This window comes from Lytechinus variegatus, chromosome 2, assembly GCF_018143015.1.
Source record: "Lytechinus variegatus isolate NC3 chromosome 2, Lvar_3.0, whole genome shotgun sequence".
Taxonomy (NCBI): domain Eukaryota; kingdom Metazoa; phylum Echinodermata; class Echinoidea; order Temnopleuroida; family Toxopneustidae; genus Lytechinus; species Lytechinus variegatus.
Window position 1 is genome coordinate 79517876 of NC_054741.1, and position 17547 is coordinate 79535422.

The window sequence follows — 17547 nt, forward strand, 5'->3', positions numbered from 1 at the left end:
CACAAAACGTGTGGGCTTCTGAGAATCCATAGTATAATAATAAGACTTTTGAAAAAAATATAAAGAATTAGAAGGGAAGGTGAATGAAAGAATGAAGGAGAGAAAGAAAAGAGATGATTGGGAAGGAAAGAAAACAGAAAAAATAACAGAAAGTTAGAATAAAAGGATGAAAGAAATAATAAAAGAGATAAAAAAGGTTTCCGTCATTCTTTGAAATGAATATAGAAAGAAAGGAAGGAAGGGAAGATTAATAAATGTCTCGCAAAATAAAGGAGACAATTAAAGGGGGAAAGGTGAGAAAAAGTAGGAGGAAAGAAAGAAGGAAATAAACATGTTTCCTTCATTCTTTGAAAGAAAGAAACAATAGAAAGAAAATAAAAATAAGGGAAAAGAATGAGAAGGGAAAAATGAAGAAAGGAATAAAGAATGGAAGGGAAGAATGAAGGGGAAGAGAACGAAAAAATAGAAAATAATGGAAGGAGAGAAAGAACGAAAAGAAACAGGAGACGAAGAGAGAAGGAAGCCAAGGTAATTATAAGGAAAGAAAGAATGAAGGAAATAAAAAAGTATATTGGATAAAGAAGGAAAGAAAGAAAAATGAACAGAGAGAGAGAGAGAGAGAGAAAAGAAAATGTCGAGGAAAGAAAGATAGGAAATAAAGATAGATGGAACAAAAAAGGGCAAGCAGAAAGGATAGGGTATATATAAAATAAAGGGAAAAGTTCAAACTTCAAGTAAACAAAAAAATCCAATCATCTAATAAAAATCATAACTTTATTAAATGTATTTTAAAAAATTTAAACATAAAATGTTTTAGAAATGAATAAAATTTCAAAGTGAAACATATTGTCAAACTTAAAACTTAGATGAAACATCGCGGCCCATCGTGCACACCAAGACTCAAAACGAAAGCTGAAACTAGATCTATGAAAAGTCAATAACATTTTCCTCCGATTACATCTCCAAATCATTAAACTGAGAATCCATAGTATAATTATAAGAATTTCCCGCCGATTTTGTGATTATTTTGGTAGAAAAACTGTTTATCATGTGAGGTGTTTGCACCATTGAGAATTTGCTTCGATCCTCCATGCCTAGCTAGTAGCCTGCCACACACAGGCAGGAGGCCAGTTCGTTTGCAATGTATTAGCAAGAAATCATCGCAGAACTTGCAAAAGTTTACAGTTATCGATTTAATTGTTGTCCCTGCTTCATCAGCTGTTGGTTATTTAATGAAAATTCGTCACTTTCAAATGTAGTAACTACATTTTGTTCAATATTCTGAAATACGGGACAATCCCGGGAAATACGGGACGTCTGGTCACCCTGATTTCACTGTTTTCATCAATCATGTCTTCAAGTTCCAAAGGCACAAATTGGACTGACGACGAACTCAGGGCTCTGCTTGTGCTTTGGGCTCAAGCATCCCTTACCGGGATTCACAGAAATATAAGACGATCTACGAGTCCCTTTCAGCGGCGCTTGCAAGGGAGGGATTTCAACGGAGATGTGGCACCGCCTGTCGAGACAAAATTAACAGAATTCGTGCCCAGTACTACGGCTACCGAACACCATTTTTGATGAACCGACAAGATTGAATACAAGTAAACAAAAACAATACGAGGTACAATACACGGAATTCTGGAAGTAAAAGATTTATTTTTCGGAAGCCGAGTTGCACTTGCACAAACGATCGCGCGTTAGCTCCGGTGGCAGCAAAAATCTAGCAGCCGGCGCGGCGTGAAGTTAGAAACACGCGCGAAAATGTTGACCTATACTTCCTGGGTCAAACTGCGCACTGTGATGCGCACTGGATCGGCCCGAATTCAGGGAGAAACAGCGTTAGAAAGATGGTCGTATAAACGCTGATTCTGTCGGATCGTGATTCATGTTGCTGTTTTGAATCATGATTCAAATCGTGATTCCAATCATGATTCTGGGTTGAGGTCGCATAAACGCAGCCTCAGGCTTGCTAAACCTTGTTAACTGATGATTTTACTTTTAATTTTGGTGTCCTATTTCACGACTAGATAAAAGCTTGTTAAACCTTGTTAAATAATGATTTTAATTTATATTTTGGTGTCGATTGAAAAACCGTCCCTCGCTGTAAAAGTCGTTCAATAGAATATTGTGTGAGGAGCAAGGAACCAGAAGCGACTGCTCTGTGTGGAGAGTTTCGCATCGGGAACAAAAGGTTTCGCATCAGATCTTTTGAAAATTGTTGAAGCGAGGATTTCTTTAGAATATCATGGTAAGGTAGATCCCGGTTCAAATAAGTGTCCAGTTTCCTAAAGCACGGAATGGCCGCACGGCGCATGTAATTTTATATTATGAGCTGATCCTTCCACTTCTACTCACTTCTAGTTTGGAATTGGAGATTCCTGGAGTCGAGATACTGATCTAATTAACGTTAAAAAGTCTTCCATGTGATTGCACAAAATAAATTATTTCTATGAAATCTAAACCTGAATCTAAATCAAATTGTTCCAATATTTTTACTGCTGATCGATCGATATGAAGTCCCTTTGGCAGGGACTCTAGTCTTGAGGACGCAATGATTAGGGTGTCTACAAAACTAAGACCTAAGACCTAAGACCCCATATACATACTACCAAAAAAACTACAAAACTAAGACCCAACCAACTACAAAACTAAGACCCTGTGTAATACTCATTGGTATGCAGCCTAGTCTGTACTCCAGACCCAGTTTGGGAGAAACACTTCGCCTATCCTATGTACTAAATACAAAACTACAAAACTAAGACCCAACCAACTACAAAACTAAGACCCTGTGTAATATTCATTGGTATGAGTCTAGTCTGTACTCCAGACACAGTTTGGGAGATACACTTCACCTATCCTATGTACTCAATACAAAACTACAAAACTAAGACCCAACCAACTACAAAACTAAGACCCTGTGTAATATTCATTGGTATGAGTCTAGTCTGTACTCCAGACCCGGTTTGGGAAATACACTTCACCTATCCTATGTACTCAATACAAAACTACAAAACTAAGACCCAACCAACTACAAAACTAAGACCCTGTGTAATATTCATTGGTATGAGTCTAGTCTGTACTCCAGACCCAATTTGGGAGAAACACTTCGCCTATCCTATGTACTCAATACAAAACTACAAAACTAAGACCCAACCAACTACAAAACTAAGACCCTGTGTAATATTCATTGGTATGAGTCTAGTCTGTACTCCAGACCCAGTTTGGGAGATACACTTCACCTATCCTATGTACTCAATACAAAACTACAAAACTAAGACCCAACCAACTACAAAACTAAGACCCTGTGTATTACTCATTGGTATGCAGCCTAGTCTGTACTCCAGACCCAGTTTGGGAGAAACACTTCGCCTATCCTATGTACTCAATACAAAACTACAAAACTAAGACCCAACCAACTACAAAACTAAGACCCTGTGTAATATTCATTGGTATGAGTCTAGTCTGTACTCCAGACCCAATTTGGGGGAAACACTTCACCTATCCTATGTACTAAATACAAAACTACAAAACTAAGACCCAACCAACTACAAAACTAAGACCCTGTGTAATACTCATTGGTATGCAGCCTAGTCTGTACTCCAGACCCAGTTTGGGAGATACACTTCACCTATCCTATGTACTCAATACAAAACTACAAAACTAAGACCCAACCAACTACAAAACTAAGACCCTGTGTAATATTCATTGGTAGGAGTCTAGTCTGTACTCCAGACCCAATTTGGGAGAAACACTTCGCCTATCCTATGTACTCAATACAAAACTACAAAACTAAGACCCAACCAACTACAAAACTAAGACCCTGTGTAATATTCATTGGTATGAGTCTAGTCTGTACTCCAGACACAGTTTGGGAGATACACTTCACCTATCCTATGTACTCAATACAAAACTACAAAACTAAGACCCAACCAACTACAAAACTAAGACCCTGTGTAATATTCATTGGTAGGAGTCTAGTCTGTACTCCAGACCCAATTTGGGAGAAACACTTCGCCTATCCTATGTACTCAATACAAAACTACAAAACTAAGACCCAACCAACTACAAAACTAAGACCCTGTGTAATATTCATTGGTATGAGTCTAGTCTGTACTCCAGACCCAATTTGGGAGAAACACTTCGCCTATCCTATGTACTCAATACAAAACTACAAAACTAAGACCCAACCAACTACAAAACTAAGACCCTGTGTAATATTCATTGGTATGAGTCTAGTCTGTACTCCAGACCCAGTTTGGGAGATACACTTCACCTATCCTATGTACTCAATACAAAACTACAAAACTAAGACCCAACCAACTACAAAACTAAGACCCTGTGTAATATTCATTGGTATGCAGCCTAGTCTGTACTCCAGACCCAATTTGGGAGAAACACTTCGCCTATCCTATGTACTCAATACAAAACTACAAAACTAAGACCCAACCAACTACAAAACTAAGACCCTGTGTAATATTCATTGGTAGGAGTCTAGTCTGTACTCCAGACCCAATTTGGGGAAACACTTCGCCTATCCTATGTACTAAATACAAAACTACAAAACTAAGACCCAACCAACTACAAAACTAAGACCCTGTGTAATACTCATTGGTATGCAGCCTAGTCTGTACTCCAGACCCAGTTTGGGAGATACACTTCACCTATCCTATGTACTCAATACAAAACTACAAAACTAAGACCCAACCAACTACAAAACTAAGACCCTGTGTAATATTCATTGGTAGGAGTCTAGTCTGTACTCCAGACCCAATTTGGGAGAAACACTTCGCCTATCCTATGTACTCAATACAAAACTACAAAACTAAGACCCAACCAACTACAAAACTAAGACCCTGTGTAATATTCATTGGTATGAGTCTAGTCTGTACTCCAGACCCAATTTGGGAGAAACACTTCGCCTATCCTATGTACTCAATACAAAACTACAAAACTAAGACCCAACCAACTACAAAACTACAAAATTAAGACCTTGTGTAATAGGCCTACTGTGTGTGTATTTGAGTTTTGTCAGACATGTATCAATCAGATATGATTATTTACGTCTGGGATCAACCTTAAACGCCACCATCCGAAAGACGTGACGACCAGGGTTCGAACCTCTGCACCAATTTCTTACTTCCCCATGTAGCTTGGATTACAGGCGCACACCACAACGGTATGCAGCTTAGTCTATTTTCCAGACCATGATATTTAGAAAATCTTCAAACCTACCACTTGATCCTAATAGTCTGTACTTGCGACAAAACTACCTGAGACCACTTGAAAGGGGATTGCTACTCACATATGTTTTTTGTCTGCTTAACAGGCAAGACAATGCTATGACTATAAAGAAAGTTCATTTATTAATTTATTCATTTCAATTGGATTGCTACAACAAGGGTATCTGTATCAGTCGAAAAGCTGATCGCAAATTAACACTTTACAAAAAAAACATTCAACATCCAATCGTAAAGCTCAATTCACACTAATTCTCTACATCATATGAAATGGTGCTTGTGTTAAACTATGACCTGCATTTCTATCACGAAAACCCATAATTTATAGTACATGCTGCCAAACAACATAAAGTAGTAGTATGGTATTTATTCAATAAGAAAACTGGCAAAACAGTCCAAAGACTGAAAAATCAAGTGCACACTATAAACAAAGGCAAAGTACAATATCATAAAGATGAAACAAAAGCAAAAAATTACAACTAACCGATAATCATATTACACAATCATAAAAGATATACCGAAAGAAAAAAAAGAAACTTTAAAAAGTAACATATTAATCAATGAAGCATGGACAAACGTCAAGAAGTGTGAAAGTGTAATTCGAACAGAATGCAACTAGGGCATTAAATGCTATATTACATGTATAACCATGTAATATGTGAACAAAAATAAAGGGGAAAAGAGAAAGGGAGAGGGAAAGTGAGAGGAAACCAGTATTACGGGAATCATAAATATAAAAAGCAAATGAGAAAAGGAAGAGAAAGAAAAAAAGAGAGGATGAGATAGGATGAATGGTGAAAAAGAGTGACAAGGGAAAAGTGGGTGGAAAGAAACAAAAAGGAAAGATAAAGGAGGGGCAGATAAAGGCAAAACATGGAAAAGAAGACCAACAGAAGGGGGAAAATAGTAGGAAAATATGGACGCAAAGCCGGTTTTAACCTTGGAAAAATATAGCAGTAAGTTTTTTTTTAAAATGTGCCAAGAATACGTCAATGAAGAGAAGAGAATGTGTGGCCGATGAGATAATGGCAAAAAAAAATGGGCATTGGCACGAATTAAAATTAAGTATATGCATACATGAGAGTTAACTGTTACATTCATTTGATCTAAAAAAATAAAAATCAATGGATTTTGACTAATCACAATGTAGCACGATGGAAGGAAGGAAAAAAGAAGAAATCCGAGACCATGAGAGAGTGAAAAGGAGAGAAGAAAGCAGAAGAAAGGGCAAGGAGATCGGGGGCCAAACAGGGAGAGAGAGAGAGAGGGGAGAGTTTGTTTATGTGTAGCGATGAAAGTTTGAACTATTATACATAAATCCGGGACATAGATACTGGTAGATTAAAACCATAGATCAGTATACAAACCATAGATCAGTATACAGGTGTACACAATTAGAATAAGGTGTCTCCAATCATTAATTACAGATTAAAATATTAAAAGTTTTGTACTTTTGTATTGAGTGCATAGGATAGGTGAAGTGTTTCTCCCAAACTGGGTCTACAGACTAGGCTGCATACCAATGAGTATTACACAAGGTCTTAGTTTTGTAGTTGGTTGGGTCTTAGTTTTGTAGTTTTGTATTGAGTACATAGGATAGGCGAAGTGTTTCTCCCAAACAGGGTCTGAAGTACAGACTAGACTCATACCAATGGATATTACACAGGGTCTTAGTTTTGTAGTTTGTTGGGTCTTAGTTTTGTAGTTTTGTATTGAGTACATAGGATAGGCGAAGTGTTTCTCCCAAACCGGGTCTGGAGTACAGACTAGACTCATACCAATGAATATTACACAGGGTCTTAGTTTTGTAGTTGGTTGGGTCTTAGTTTTGTAGTTTTGTATTGAGTACATAGGATAGGCGAAGTGTTTCTCCCAAACTGGGTCTGGAGTACAGACTAGACTCATACCAATGAATATTACACAGGGTCTTAGTTTTGTAGTTGGTTGGGTCTTAGTTTTGTAGTTTTGTATTGAGTACATAGGATGGGCGAAGTGTTTCTCCCAAACCGTGTCTGGAGTACAGACTAGACTCATACCAATGAATATTACACAGGGTCTTAGTTTTGTAGTTGGTTGGGTCTTAGTTTTGTAGTTTTGTATTGAGTACATAGGATAGGCGAAGTGTTTCTCCCAAACAGGGTCTGAAGTACAGACTAGACTCATACCAATGAATATTACACAGGGTCTTAGTTTTGTAGTTGGTTGGGTCTTAGTTTTGTAGTTTTGTATTGAGTACATAGGATAGGCGAAGTGTTTCTCCCAAACCGTGTCTGGAGCACAGACTAGACTCATACCAATGAATATTACACAGGGTCTTAGTTTTGTAGTTGGTTGGGTCTTAGTTTTGTAGTTTTGTATTGAGTACATAGGATAGGCGAAGTGTTTCTCCCAAACTGGGTCTGGAGTACAGACTAGACTCCTACCAATGAATATTACACAGGGTCTTAGTTTTGTAGTTGGTTGGGTCTTAGTTTTGTAGTTTTGTATTGAGTACATAGGATAGGCGAAGTGTTTCTCCCAAACAGGGTCTGAAGTACAGACTAGACTCATACCAATGAATATTACACAGGGTCTTAGTTTTGTAGTTTGTTGGGTCTTAGTTTTGTAGTTTTGTATTGAGTACATAGGATGGGCGAAGTGTTTCTCCCAAACCGGGTCTGGAGTACAGACTAGACTCATACCAATGAATATTACACAGGGTCTTAGTTTTGTAGTTGGTTGGGTCTTAGTTTTGTATTGAAGTACATAGGACAAGCGAAGTGTTTCTCCCAAACCGGGTCTGGAGTACAGACTAGACTCATACCAATGAATATTACACAGGGTCTTAGTTTTGTAGTTGGTTGGGTCTTAGTTTTGTATTGAAGTACATAGGATAAGCGAAGTGTTTCTCCCAAACCGGGTCTGGAGCACAGACTAGACTCATACCAATGAATATTACACAGGGTCTTAGTTTTGTAGTTGGTTGGGTCTTAGTTTTGTAGTTTTGTATTGAGTACATAGGATAGGTGAAGTGTATCTCCCAAACCGGGTCTGGAGTACAGACTAGACTCATACCAATGAATATTACACAGGGTCTTAGTTTTGTAGTTGGTTGGGTCTTAGTTTTGTATTGAAGTACATAGGACAAGCGAAGTGTTTCTCCCAAACCGGGTCTGGAGTACAGACTAGACTCATACCAATGAATATTACACAGGGTCTTAGTTTTGTAGTTGGTTGGGTCTTAGTTTTGTATTAGTACATAGGATAGGCGAAGTGTTTCTCCCAAACTGGGTCTGGAGTACAGACTAGACTCCTACCAATGAATATTACACAGGGTCTTAGTTTTGTAGTTGGTTGGGTCTTAGTTTTGTAGTTTTGTATTGAGTACATAGGATAGGTGAAGTGTATCTCCCAAACTGGGTCTGGAGTACAGACTAGGCTGCATACCAATGAGTAATACACAGGGTCTTAGTTTTGTAGTTGGTTGGGTCTTAGTTTTGTAGTTTTGTATTTAGTACATAGGATAGGCGAAGTGTTTCCCCCAAATTGGGTCTGGAGTACAGACTAGACTCCTACCAATGAATATTACACAGGGTCTTAGTTTTGTAGTTGGTTGGGTCTTAGTTTTGTAGTTTTGTATTGAGTACATAGGATAGGCGAAGTGTTTCTCCCAAATTGGGTCTGGAGTACAGACTAGGCTGCATACCAATGAATATTACACAGGGTCTTAGTTTTGTAGTTGGTTGGGTCTTAGTTTTGTAGTTTTGTATTGAGTACATAGGATAGGTGAAGTGTATCTCCCAAACTGGGTCTGGAGTACAGACTAGACTCATACCAATGAATATTACACAGGGTCTTAGTTTTGTAGTTTTGTATTGAGTACATAGGATAAGCGAAGTGTTTCTCCCAAACCGGGTCTGGAGCACAGACTAGACTCATACCAATGAATATTACACAGGGTCTTAGTTTTGTAGTTGGTTGGGTCTTAGTTTTGTAGTTTTGTATTGAGTACATAGGATAGGCGAAGTGTTTCTCCCAAATTGGGTCTGGAGTACAGACTAGACTCATACCAATGAACACAGGGTCTTAGTTTTGTAGTTGGTTGGGTCTTAGTTTTGTAGTTTTGTATTTAGTACATAGGATAGGCGAAGTGTTTCTCCCAAACTGGGTCTGGAGTACAGACTAGGCTGCATACCTATGAGTAATACTCAGGGTCTTAGTTTTGTAGTTGGTTGGGTCTTAGTTTTGTAGTTTTGTATTGAGTACATAGGATAGGTGAAGTGTATCTCCCAAACTGGGTCTGGAGTACAGACTAGACTCATACCAATGAATATTACACAGGGTCTTAGTTTTGTAGTTGGTTGGGTCTTAGTTTTGTAGTTTTGTATTGAAGTACATAGGATAAGCGAAGTGTTTCTCCCAAACCGGGTCTGGAGTACAGACTAGGCTGCATACCAATGAGTATTACACAGGGTCTTAGTTTTGTAGTTGGTTGGGTCTTAGTTTTGTAGTTTTGTATTTAGTACATAGGATAGGCGAAGTGTTTCCCCCAAATTGGGTCTGGAGTACAGACTAGACTCATACCAATGAATATTACACAGGGTCTTAGTTTTGTAGTTGGTTGGGTCTTAGTTTTGTAGTTTTGTATTTAGTACATAGGATAGGCGAAGTGTTTCTCCCAAACTGGGTCTGGAGTACAGACTAGGCTGCATACCAATGAGTAATACACAGGGTCTTAGTTTTGTAGTTGGTTGGGTCTTAGTTTTGTAGTTTTGTATTGAGTACATAGGATAGGTGAAGTGTATCTCCCAAACTGGGTCTGGAGTACAGACTAGACTCATACCAATGAATATTACACAGGGTCTTAGTTTTGTAGTTGGTTGGGTCTTAGTTTTGTAGTTTTGTATTGAAGTACATAGGATAAGCGAAGTGTTTCTCCCAAACCGGGTCTGGAGCACAGACTAGACTCATACCAATGAATATTACACAGGGTCTTAGTTTTGTAGTTGGTTGGGTCTTAGTTTTGTAGTTTTGTATTGAGTACATAGGATAGGCGAAGTGTTTCTCCCAAATTGGGTCTGGAGTACAGACTAGACTCCTACCAATGAATATTACACAGGGTCTTAGTTTTGTAGTTGGTTGGGTCTTAGTTTTGTAGTTTTGTATTGAGTACATAGGATAGGTGAAATGTATCTCCCAAACTGGGTCTGGAGTACAGACTAGGCTGCATACCAATGAGTATTACACAGGGTCTTAGTTTTGTAGTTGGTTGGGTCTTAGTTTTGTAGTTTTGTATTTAGTACATAGGATAGGCGAAGTGTTTCTCCCAAATTGGGTCTGGAGTACAGACTAGACTCCTACCAATGAATATTACACAGGGTCTTAGTTTTGTAGTTGGTTGGGTCTTAGTTTTGTAGTTTTGTATTGAGTACATAGGATAGGTGAAGTGTATCTCCCAAACTGGGTCTTGAGTACAGACTAGGCTGCATACCAATGAGTATTACACAGGGTCTTAGTTTTGTAGTTGGTTGGGTCTTAGTTTTGTAGTTTTGTATTTAGTACATAGGATAGGCGAAGTGTTTCCCCCAAATTGGGTCTGGAGTACAGACTAGACTCCTACCAATGAATATTACACAGGGTCTTAGTTTTGTAGTTGGTTGGGTCTTAGTTTTGTAGTTTTGTATTGAGTACATAGGATAGGCGAAGTGTTTCTCCCAAATTGGGTCTGGAGTACAGACTAGGCTGCATACCAATGAATATTACACAGGGTCTTAGTTTTGTAGTTGGTTGGGTCTTAGTTTTGTAGTTTTGTATTGAGTACATAGGATAGGTGAAGTGTATCTCCCAAACTGGGTCTGGAGTACAGACTAGACTCATACCAATGAACACAGGGTCTTAGTTTTGTAGTTGGTTGGGTCTTAGTTTTGTAGTTTTGTATTGAAGTACATAGGATAAGCGAAGTGTTTCTCCCAAACCGGGTCTGGAGCACAGACTAGACTCAAACCAATGAATATTACACAGGGTCTTAGTTTTGTAGTTGGTTGGGTCTTAGTTTTGTAGTTTTGTATTGAGTACATAGGATAGGCGAAGTGTTTCTCCCAAATTGGGTCTGGAGTACAGACTAGACTCCTACCAATGAATATTACACAGGGTCTTAGTTTTGTAGTTGGTTGGGTCTTAGTTTTGTAGTTTTGTATTGAGTACATAGGATAGGTGAAGTGTATTTCCCAAACTGGGTCTGGAGTACAGACTAGGCTGCATACCAATGAGTAATACACAGGGTCTTAGTTTTGTAGTTGGTTGGGTCTTAGTTTTGTAGTTTTTTTGGTAGTATGTATATGGGGTCTTAGGTCTTAGATCTTAGTTTTGTAGACACCGCAATGATTATGTTTTTTTATAAGCTGTCATACACTTCTTCATCATTGATGTCTTGACACTTGTCTTTAGCCATGGCATAGTGTCCTAAGCGAAGAACAATAATAAAGATGGATTTCCCTAGGAAATCCATCTTTTCATAAGATGAGCGCTTAAAAAACGTTAATTTATTAATTTCTACACCTTCCTACGCCTAATGCGTAGGAAGGTTTTCAAAAATGTTAAATAAAAATGTCAAAAAAAGAAGATTTCTTACCTCACTGATGCCGCGTAGACCCCTCGATCCAAATGTAAACAACGGAAATACTATAGCGTCGACCCTAGAACCGCCTATGTATGACATACTTCCGGCTAACGACGCCGTTTTGAAAAACCATTCATAGATAAAAATTATTTAAGAAATATCAAAATTAATTACGTTATAAATAATTTGTTAAATGCTACAAATTATTTATAATTACGAAATAAATTTTAGTATTTCTAATTTCTTAAGTCTTGAAAAGCCGAATGACAACTCGCCAATGCTAGGTTACTAGACTCCGGGATTTATTTCCTGCGTAATTCAAATTGTTTTTCCACAGAATTGTGATATCTGTAGGGGAAACATGTGCGTTCGAAATTTCACATGGTGGTAGTCATAATGGACCCTATACATGCAATCATGAATATTCATGATCTTGAGCTGCGATCCCCGCGCATGCGCAATTTGGGTTTTGCAATGTTTTGAAATGGGCAGTGAATTAATACGTGTGAGGAATTGCTATTGGCTCTAAACCACCAATTTCAAGACTGATTGAAGCATGGACATGGAGTGAAATCGATGAGAAAAGAAATGTAAGAAGATTAGTTTTTGTCTGCATAGCAGAGCGAGACTATAGGCGCCGCTTTTCTGACGGCGGCGTCGTCAACATTGAAATCTTAACCAAGGTTAAGTTTTTGAAATGTTGTCATAACTTCAAAATTATATGGACATAGCTCATGAAACTCAGACATAAGGGTAATAGTTTATTACTGAAGATCCTGCCTGAGTTTCAGGTCACATGATTAAGGTCAAAGGTCACTTAGGGTCAACAACTTTGGCTATGTTGGGGTCATTTTAGGAATTTTCATCATAACTTTAAATGGATCTAGGTCATGAAGCTTGGACCTAAGAGCAACCATGTATCCCTGAATAACATGTGCGAGTTTCAGGTCACATGACCAAGGTCAAAGGTCACTTAGGGTCAACAAACTTTGTCCATGTTGAGGTTATTTGAGGAATAGTCATCAAAACTTCGAAATTTTATGGATCTAATTTATGAAACCTGGACAAAAGAGCCATCAAATACCCTTGAACATCCGATGCAAGTTTCAGGTCACATGACCAAGGTCAAAGGATATTTAGGGTCAACAAACTTTGGTAATATTGGGGGCATTTCTGGATCTGTCGTCATAACTTTAGAAGTTTATGGATCTAGTTGATGAAACTTGGACATAAGAGCAGCAATGTACATGTATCCCTGACTACCCTGTGCACATTTTATGAACATTGCCAAGATCAAAGGTCATTTAAAGGTCAATCAACTCTGGCTGTGTTGGGAATAATTATTCATTGGCTGTTTTCAAAGGCAGAACTGCTGCTATATGGAATTGCATAATGCAGGCGAGACTGCCAGAGGCGTTCCACTTATTGTTTTTAATGTCATTTTGTTGCATGAGTTTTATGTTTTCCCCACATAAAGTTGGTGTAGTGGTAGTGAAGTGAAGTGCAGCCTTCACAAACCATCACTTGAGGTAGCAAGTCCCCTGCTAGTGTGGGTTCCTGTAGTTGTAGGGAAGGAGTTGAAGTCATTTTTGTTGGATATTTGTGCACTTAAATCTATTATATTTTTTTCACAGGTCCTGTTTTGAAGAGATGGCAAGGGAGAAAAAATTAATTTATTTCTCTTTTCTCCTATTTTTTAATTTATTTTTTTCTTCTACCCCCTTCTCTGCTTCACCCCTTTCTTTAATCATCTCACTTCTCTCTATGTTTTGTAGAAATACCTACCCTGATGACATTCTTGATGTACTTTTCATATTATTTGCAGTGGCAAATCTGCACTAGTTGTTGATTAAACCTGCCAGCTAGCCAGACATCACAAGTGACCGATCTCTCTGTTCACTCACAATCTGTAGAGATTCAGGACATCAGACATGGATGGGTGATGCATCACACAAGACTAGAGAGAGCCTGGTTTGAGTTCACTGTGGTAGTTAAACCAATATGGGTTTGTGCTTCTCATCCTGCAAAGGTCTACATGGTGGGTATTATTATTGTCAAGAGTTCCTCTCGGATAAATGCCGTTCAAATTGTATTCCATGTAGACATGATTTCCTGTGGACCAAATAGGGAATGATTTAAATCAGTAGTATATGTTGTATTAGTAATTGGCAATATCCCAAATGTGTCACAATATTACTTACTCTTATTCTTATTCTTATATTACATATTCAGCAATCAAATTTATTTGTATAACCATTTGGTGATGGTTATACATTCATGACACTTCATTTCTTCTAGGCACTATGACATCTTTCTTCTAGAAACCAATGAATAACAAAAAGGACTTTCTCTCTTCTTATTTCAGGGACCGTTCAATTTGTTCTTTATCTTTGTGAAACCTTGAATTTGAATTTTGTGGATAAATACATGTAGTACCCTCTCTCTTGTAATCACATCTTATGAATATAGTATTGCATTTCAGAAAACTGAACAAAGTCTAAATGTGTAAGAAATAGTGACAAAAATTGATATAAGCCTATGACTCCTTTCCCTTTTTTTTGGGGGGGGGGATTGGGTTTTCAGATCTATCCCCAAATGATTTTGATATACACTGTAAATTTGCAAAATGTTTTGTCTTTATATCATGTGCAGAGGACAGTTTCAGGAAGTACAAATTCAGTTGAATGTATATTGTGCTTTGTCAACTGGTGTGTCTCTATATATGTGGTTGTCACTCATTTGTCCCCGTGCCCCAAAACAAATTCTGTGTATTTTTACATGACAATAGATTTTATTAAATCTTAAATCTTCATGAAACTGGAATATTGACCAACACTTGATAAGGTGATTTGCCACACTGTATCACCATACACCCACTACACTCATACCTACATGTATGAATTATTTAATGCATAACACACGTTTTCATTTTTAAATACAAATAGAGTGAATGGAATTTCATATTTGTACATTAGTGATGTGATAGAAAAAGCACAGGATGATATTTAGAAAAAAAAATTAAATCGATTGTAAATAAGTGCAATCTCCTTGCTTTGCTAGCTCTAAACATAGATGTCCAATGATCAGGGAAGGAAATACAACTATATTACAATGTTTTTTTATGATAGATGGAGAAACTGGAAATGCCAATACCACAAATGCTCGCCAGGATGTTGGAGATGGTCAGATAGCAAGTGGAGAAGAGGATTGCGGAGAGCAGCAAATGGCTAAAGATGACCAGAATGCAACTGAAAATCTGAATGAAGATGACAATATAACTGAAGTTCATCAGGTGGATAAAGATAGTTTCAATGATGAAGATGAGTTGGATAGAAAGAAACCAAATGGTAAAGATGAAATAATGATTATTGATGAAGAAAAGTTCAGTGAAGATGAGCATATACAGATAGGTAACCAAGTAGATGAAGAGAATAAAACAGTTGTAGATGTAGAGGTTGTTCAGGTAGGTCAAGGGGATGTGATTGTACAACACAACATAAACACAAACGATAAACAAACACATTTAGTTGAAAACCATAAGATAAGTGAAGAAGAGTACATCGCACAGCTTTGCAGGAAGTATTCTAAGGACAATCCCATCCCAAAAGAGGAAGCTGAACTCTTCCTCAAAGAATTGGCCTTTCCTTTGCCAACCATGCCTCATCTCACCTTGAGCGATGATATCATAGCCGGCAAAAGAATCTTCATTATTGGTGATGTCCATGGTTGCTATGACAACCTTCTAGCCCTCTTGCACATAGCTGATATTGACAAGGACCCCAACGCCCTGCTGATTTTTGTTGGAGACATCGTCAACAAGGGACCCAAGACCTGCGAAGTACTTGACTTTGTCCGCTCATCAAACTCTTACTGTGTCATGGGAAACCATGAACGATCTGCAGTCCGGAAACTGCGTCTGATGAAGTTGAATATAGGATATGAGCCTAAAGCCTCCAAGCAATGGCTGTATGATCTGGATGAAAGTGATTATGAGTACTTAAAGGAACTACCATACACCATTAGTATACCTAGCCTCAATGCCATCATTGTCCATGGAGGGCTACTTCCTGGCAAACCCTTGGAGGAGCATACACAGGATGAGATGCTCTTGATGAGGAACATCATTGTTGAAGGCAAGGAGCTGAAAGCCACCAAGCATATCACTCACGGACAGCTTTGGGGAGAGCTCTGGAAAGGTCCCCAACATGTCTACTTTGGTCACCATTCGCTCGAGGGACTCCAGCGATACCCTTACGCAACTGGGCTGGATACCGGTTGCGTTTACCACGGATCACTCACAGGTGTCTTTCTTACAGGAGATAAGAAGTTAGTCTCTGTAAAAAATGAGGGTTGCAGAAATGAGGAAGTGAACCAACTTTAAGGAAGAGCTCTGTTCTAAATACAGTGATGTAGTCCAGGCCAATCTTGTGATAGACCAAAAACTCAGATTCTACTGTGTCAAATTCTTGAAGGTACTATTCAATGTATGTGAATGATATATGTAAAGGTCACTGCTAATAAAAAAAAAAATGATCCACCAAAATATTTAAAGGTGAAAAACAGTCCGCCCCATCATATCAATCTTTTTTATTTGGGTTTTAATAGGTGATTAGTGTTGGCAAATATTCTTATATGTAGCTCATCCTAATAATGAGCATTAGCAGCTCTTTTATGATTACATTATAAGACAAATCAATTTTCCTGCAAATACCCTTGGTCCTGCAGTTCTCCAAGACTGGAAGAAATTAACAGATAAAGGAGCTACATGTACTCATGTAGTATTATTTCATGCAAGGTACCAGAATTTCCCCTTTCCCTTTGTATTGTGAGACAATTTGCATGCTTTAAAGGGATGGTCCAGGCTGAAAGTATGTATAGCTTAATAAATAGATTAGAATTCATTGAGCAAAATGCCGAAAATTTCATCAAAATCGGAAAACAAATAACAAAGTTATTGAATTTTAAAGTTTAGCAATATTTTGTGAAAACAGTCATCATGAATATTCATTAGATGGGCTGATGATGTCACCAGGCCTCTACAAATTTTTTTTCCGTCACTTGCCCTGTTGGGCAAGTGATGAAAAAATTTGCTTGCCCGATAGAAAAAACTGCTTGCCCAATTTTTTAAGTAATACCTGTTCACTTATTAATGAATTATTAGTAACATTGTTTAATATTGTATGATTTTTAAGTATTTTTTTTCACTATGCTTAGAATCTTGGGTGTGTGTGTGTGTGTGTGTGCGCGCGTGTGTTTGTGTTTGTTTTGAAGATAAACAAAGGGAAAACAAATTTTTTTTGGATGGGAAAAGATCAAGACAGACCTCAAACTCCACTATTTGGAAATTTGGTTCAGCAAATTAAAATCTTAGGCGTTTATTTCTCTCTAAATGTAATAATAAAAGAAGATCTAAATTTCAAAGAGATACTTAGCAAAATAAAAAGACTTTTGGGATGGTGGAAACAAAGGGATCTAACCCTAATGGGTAAAATACATCTGTTGAAAAGTTATGCATTATCAAAATTAAATTACGTCTCGTCACTTTTAGTTGTTCCTAACTGGTTGTTCGTTGAGGTGGAACGGATCACTTTTGAGTTTTTATGGTCGGGTAAAGACCGTATAAAGAGAAACATTATGTATCAGGATTACTCACACGGTGGGTTAAGAATGATGAATTTTAAGTTGTTCATAAAGGCCCAACGTCTAATG

At 37.9% G+C, this 17547-nt stretch overlaps 1 protein-coding gene across 2 annotated transcripts in view; it reads left to right on the forward strand.

Annotated features, from left to right (window-relative positions):
• Positions 1 to 16750, forward strand: part of LOC121409179 — a 31295-nt gene extending 14545 nt beyond the window's left edge. Inside the window, exons 2-3 of one of the 2 annotated variants that reach the window (XM_041601031.1) lie at positions 13614 to 13876; positions 14967 to 16750. In XM_041601031.1, the coding sequence (XP_041456965.1) occupies positions 13840 to 13876; positions 14967 to 16219 (1290 nt within the window). In that variant the 5' untranslated portion in view covers positions 13614 to 13839 and the 3' untranslated portion in view covers positions 16220 to 16750. The remainder of the gene's footprint in view (positions 1 to 13613; positions 13877 to 14966) is intronic. The other variant, XM_041601029.1, reaches the window with a different exon arrangement.
• Positions 16751 to 17547: the final 797 nt, after the last annotated feature.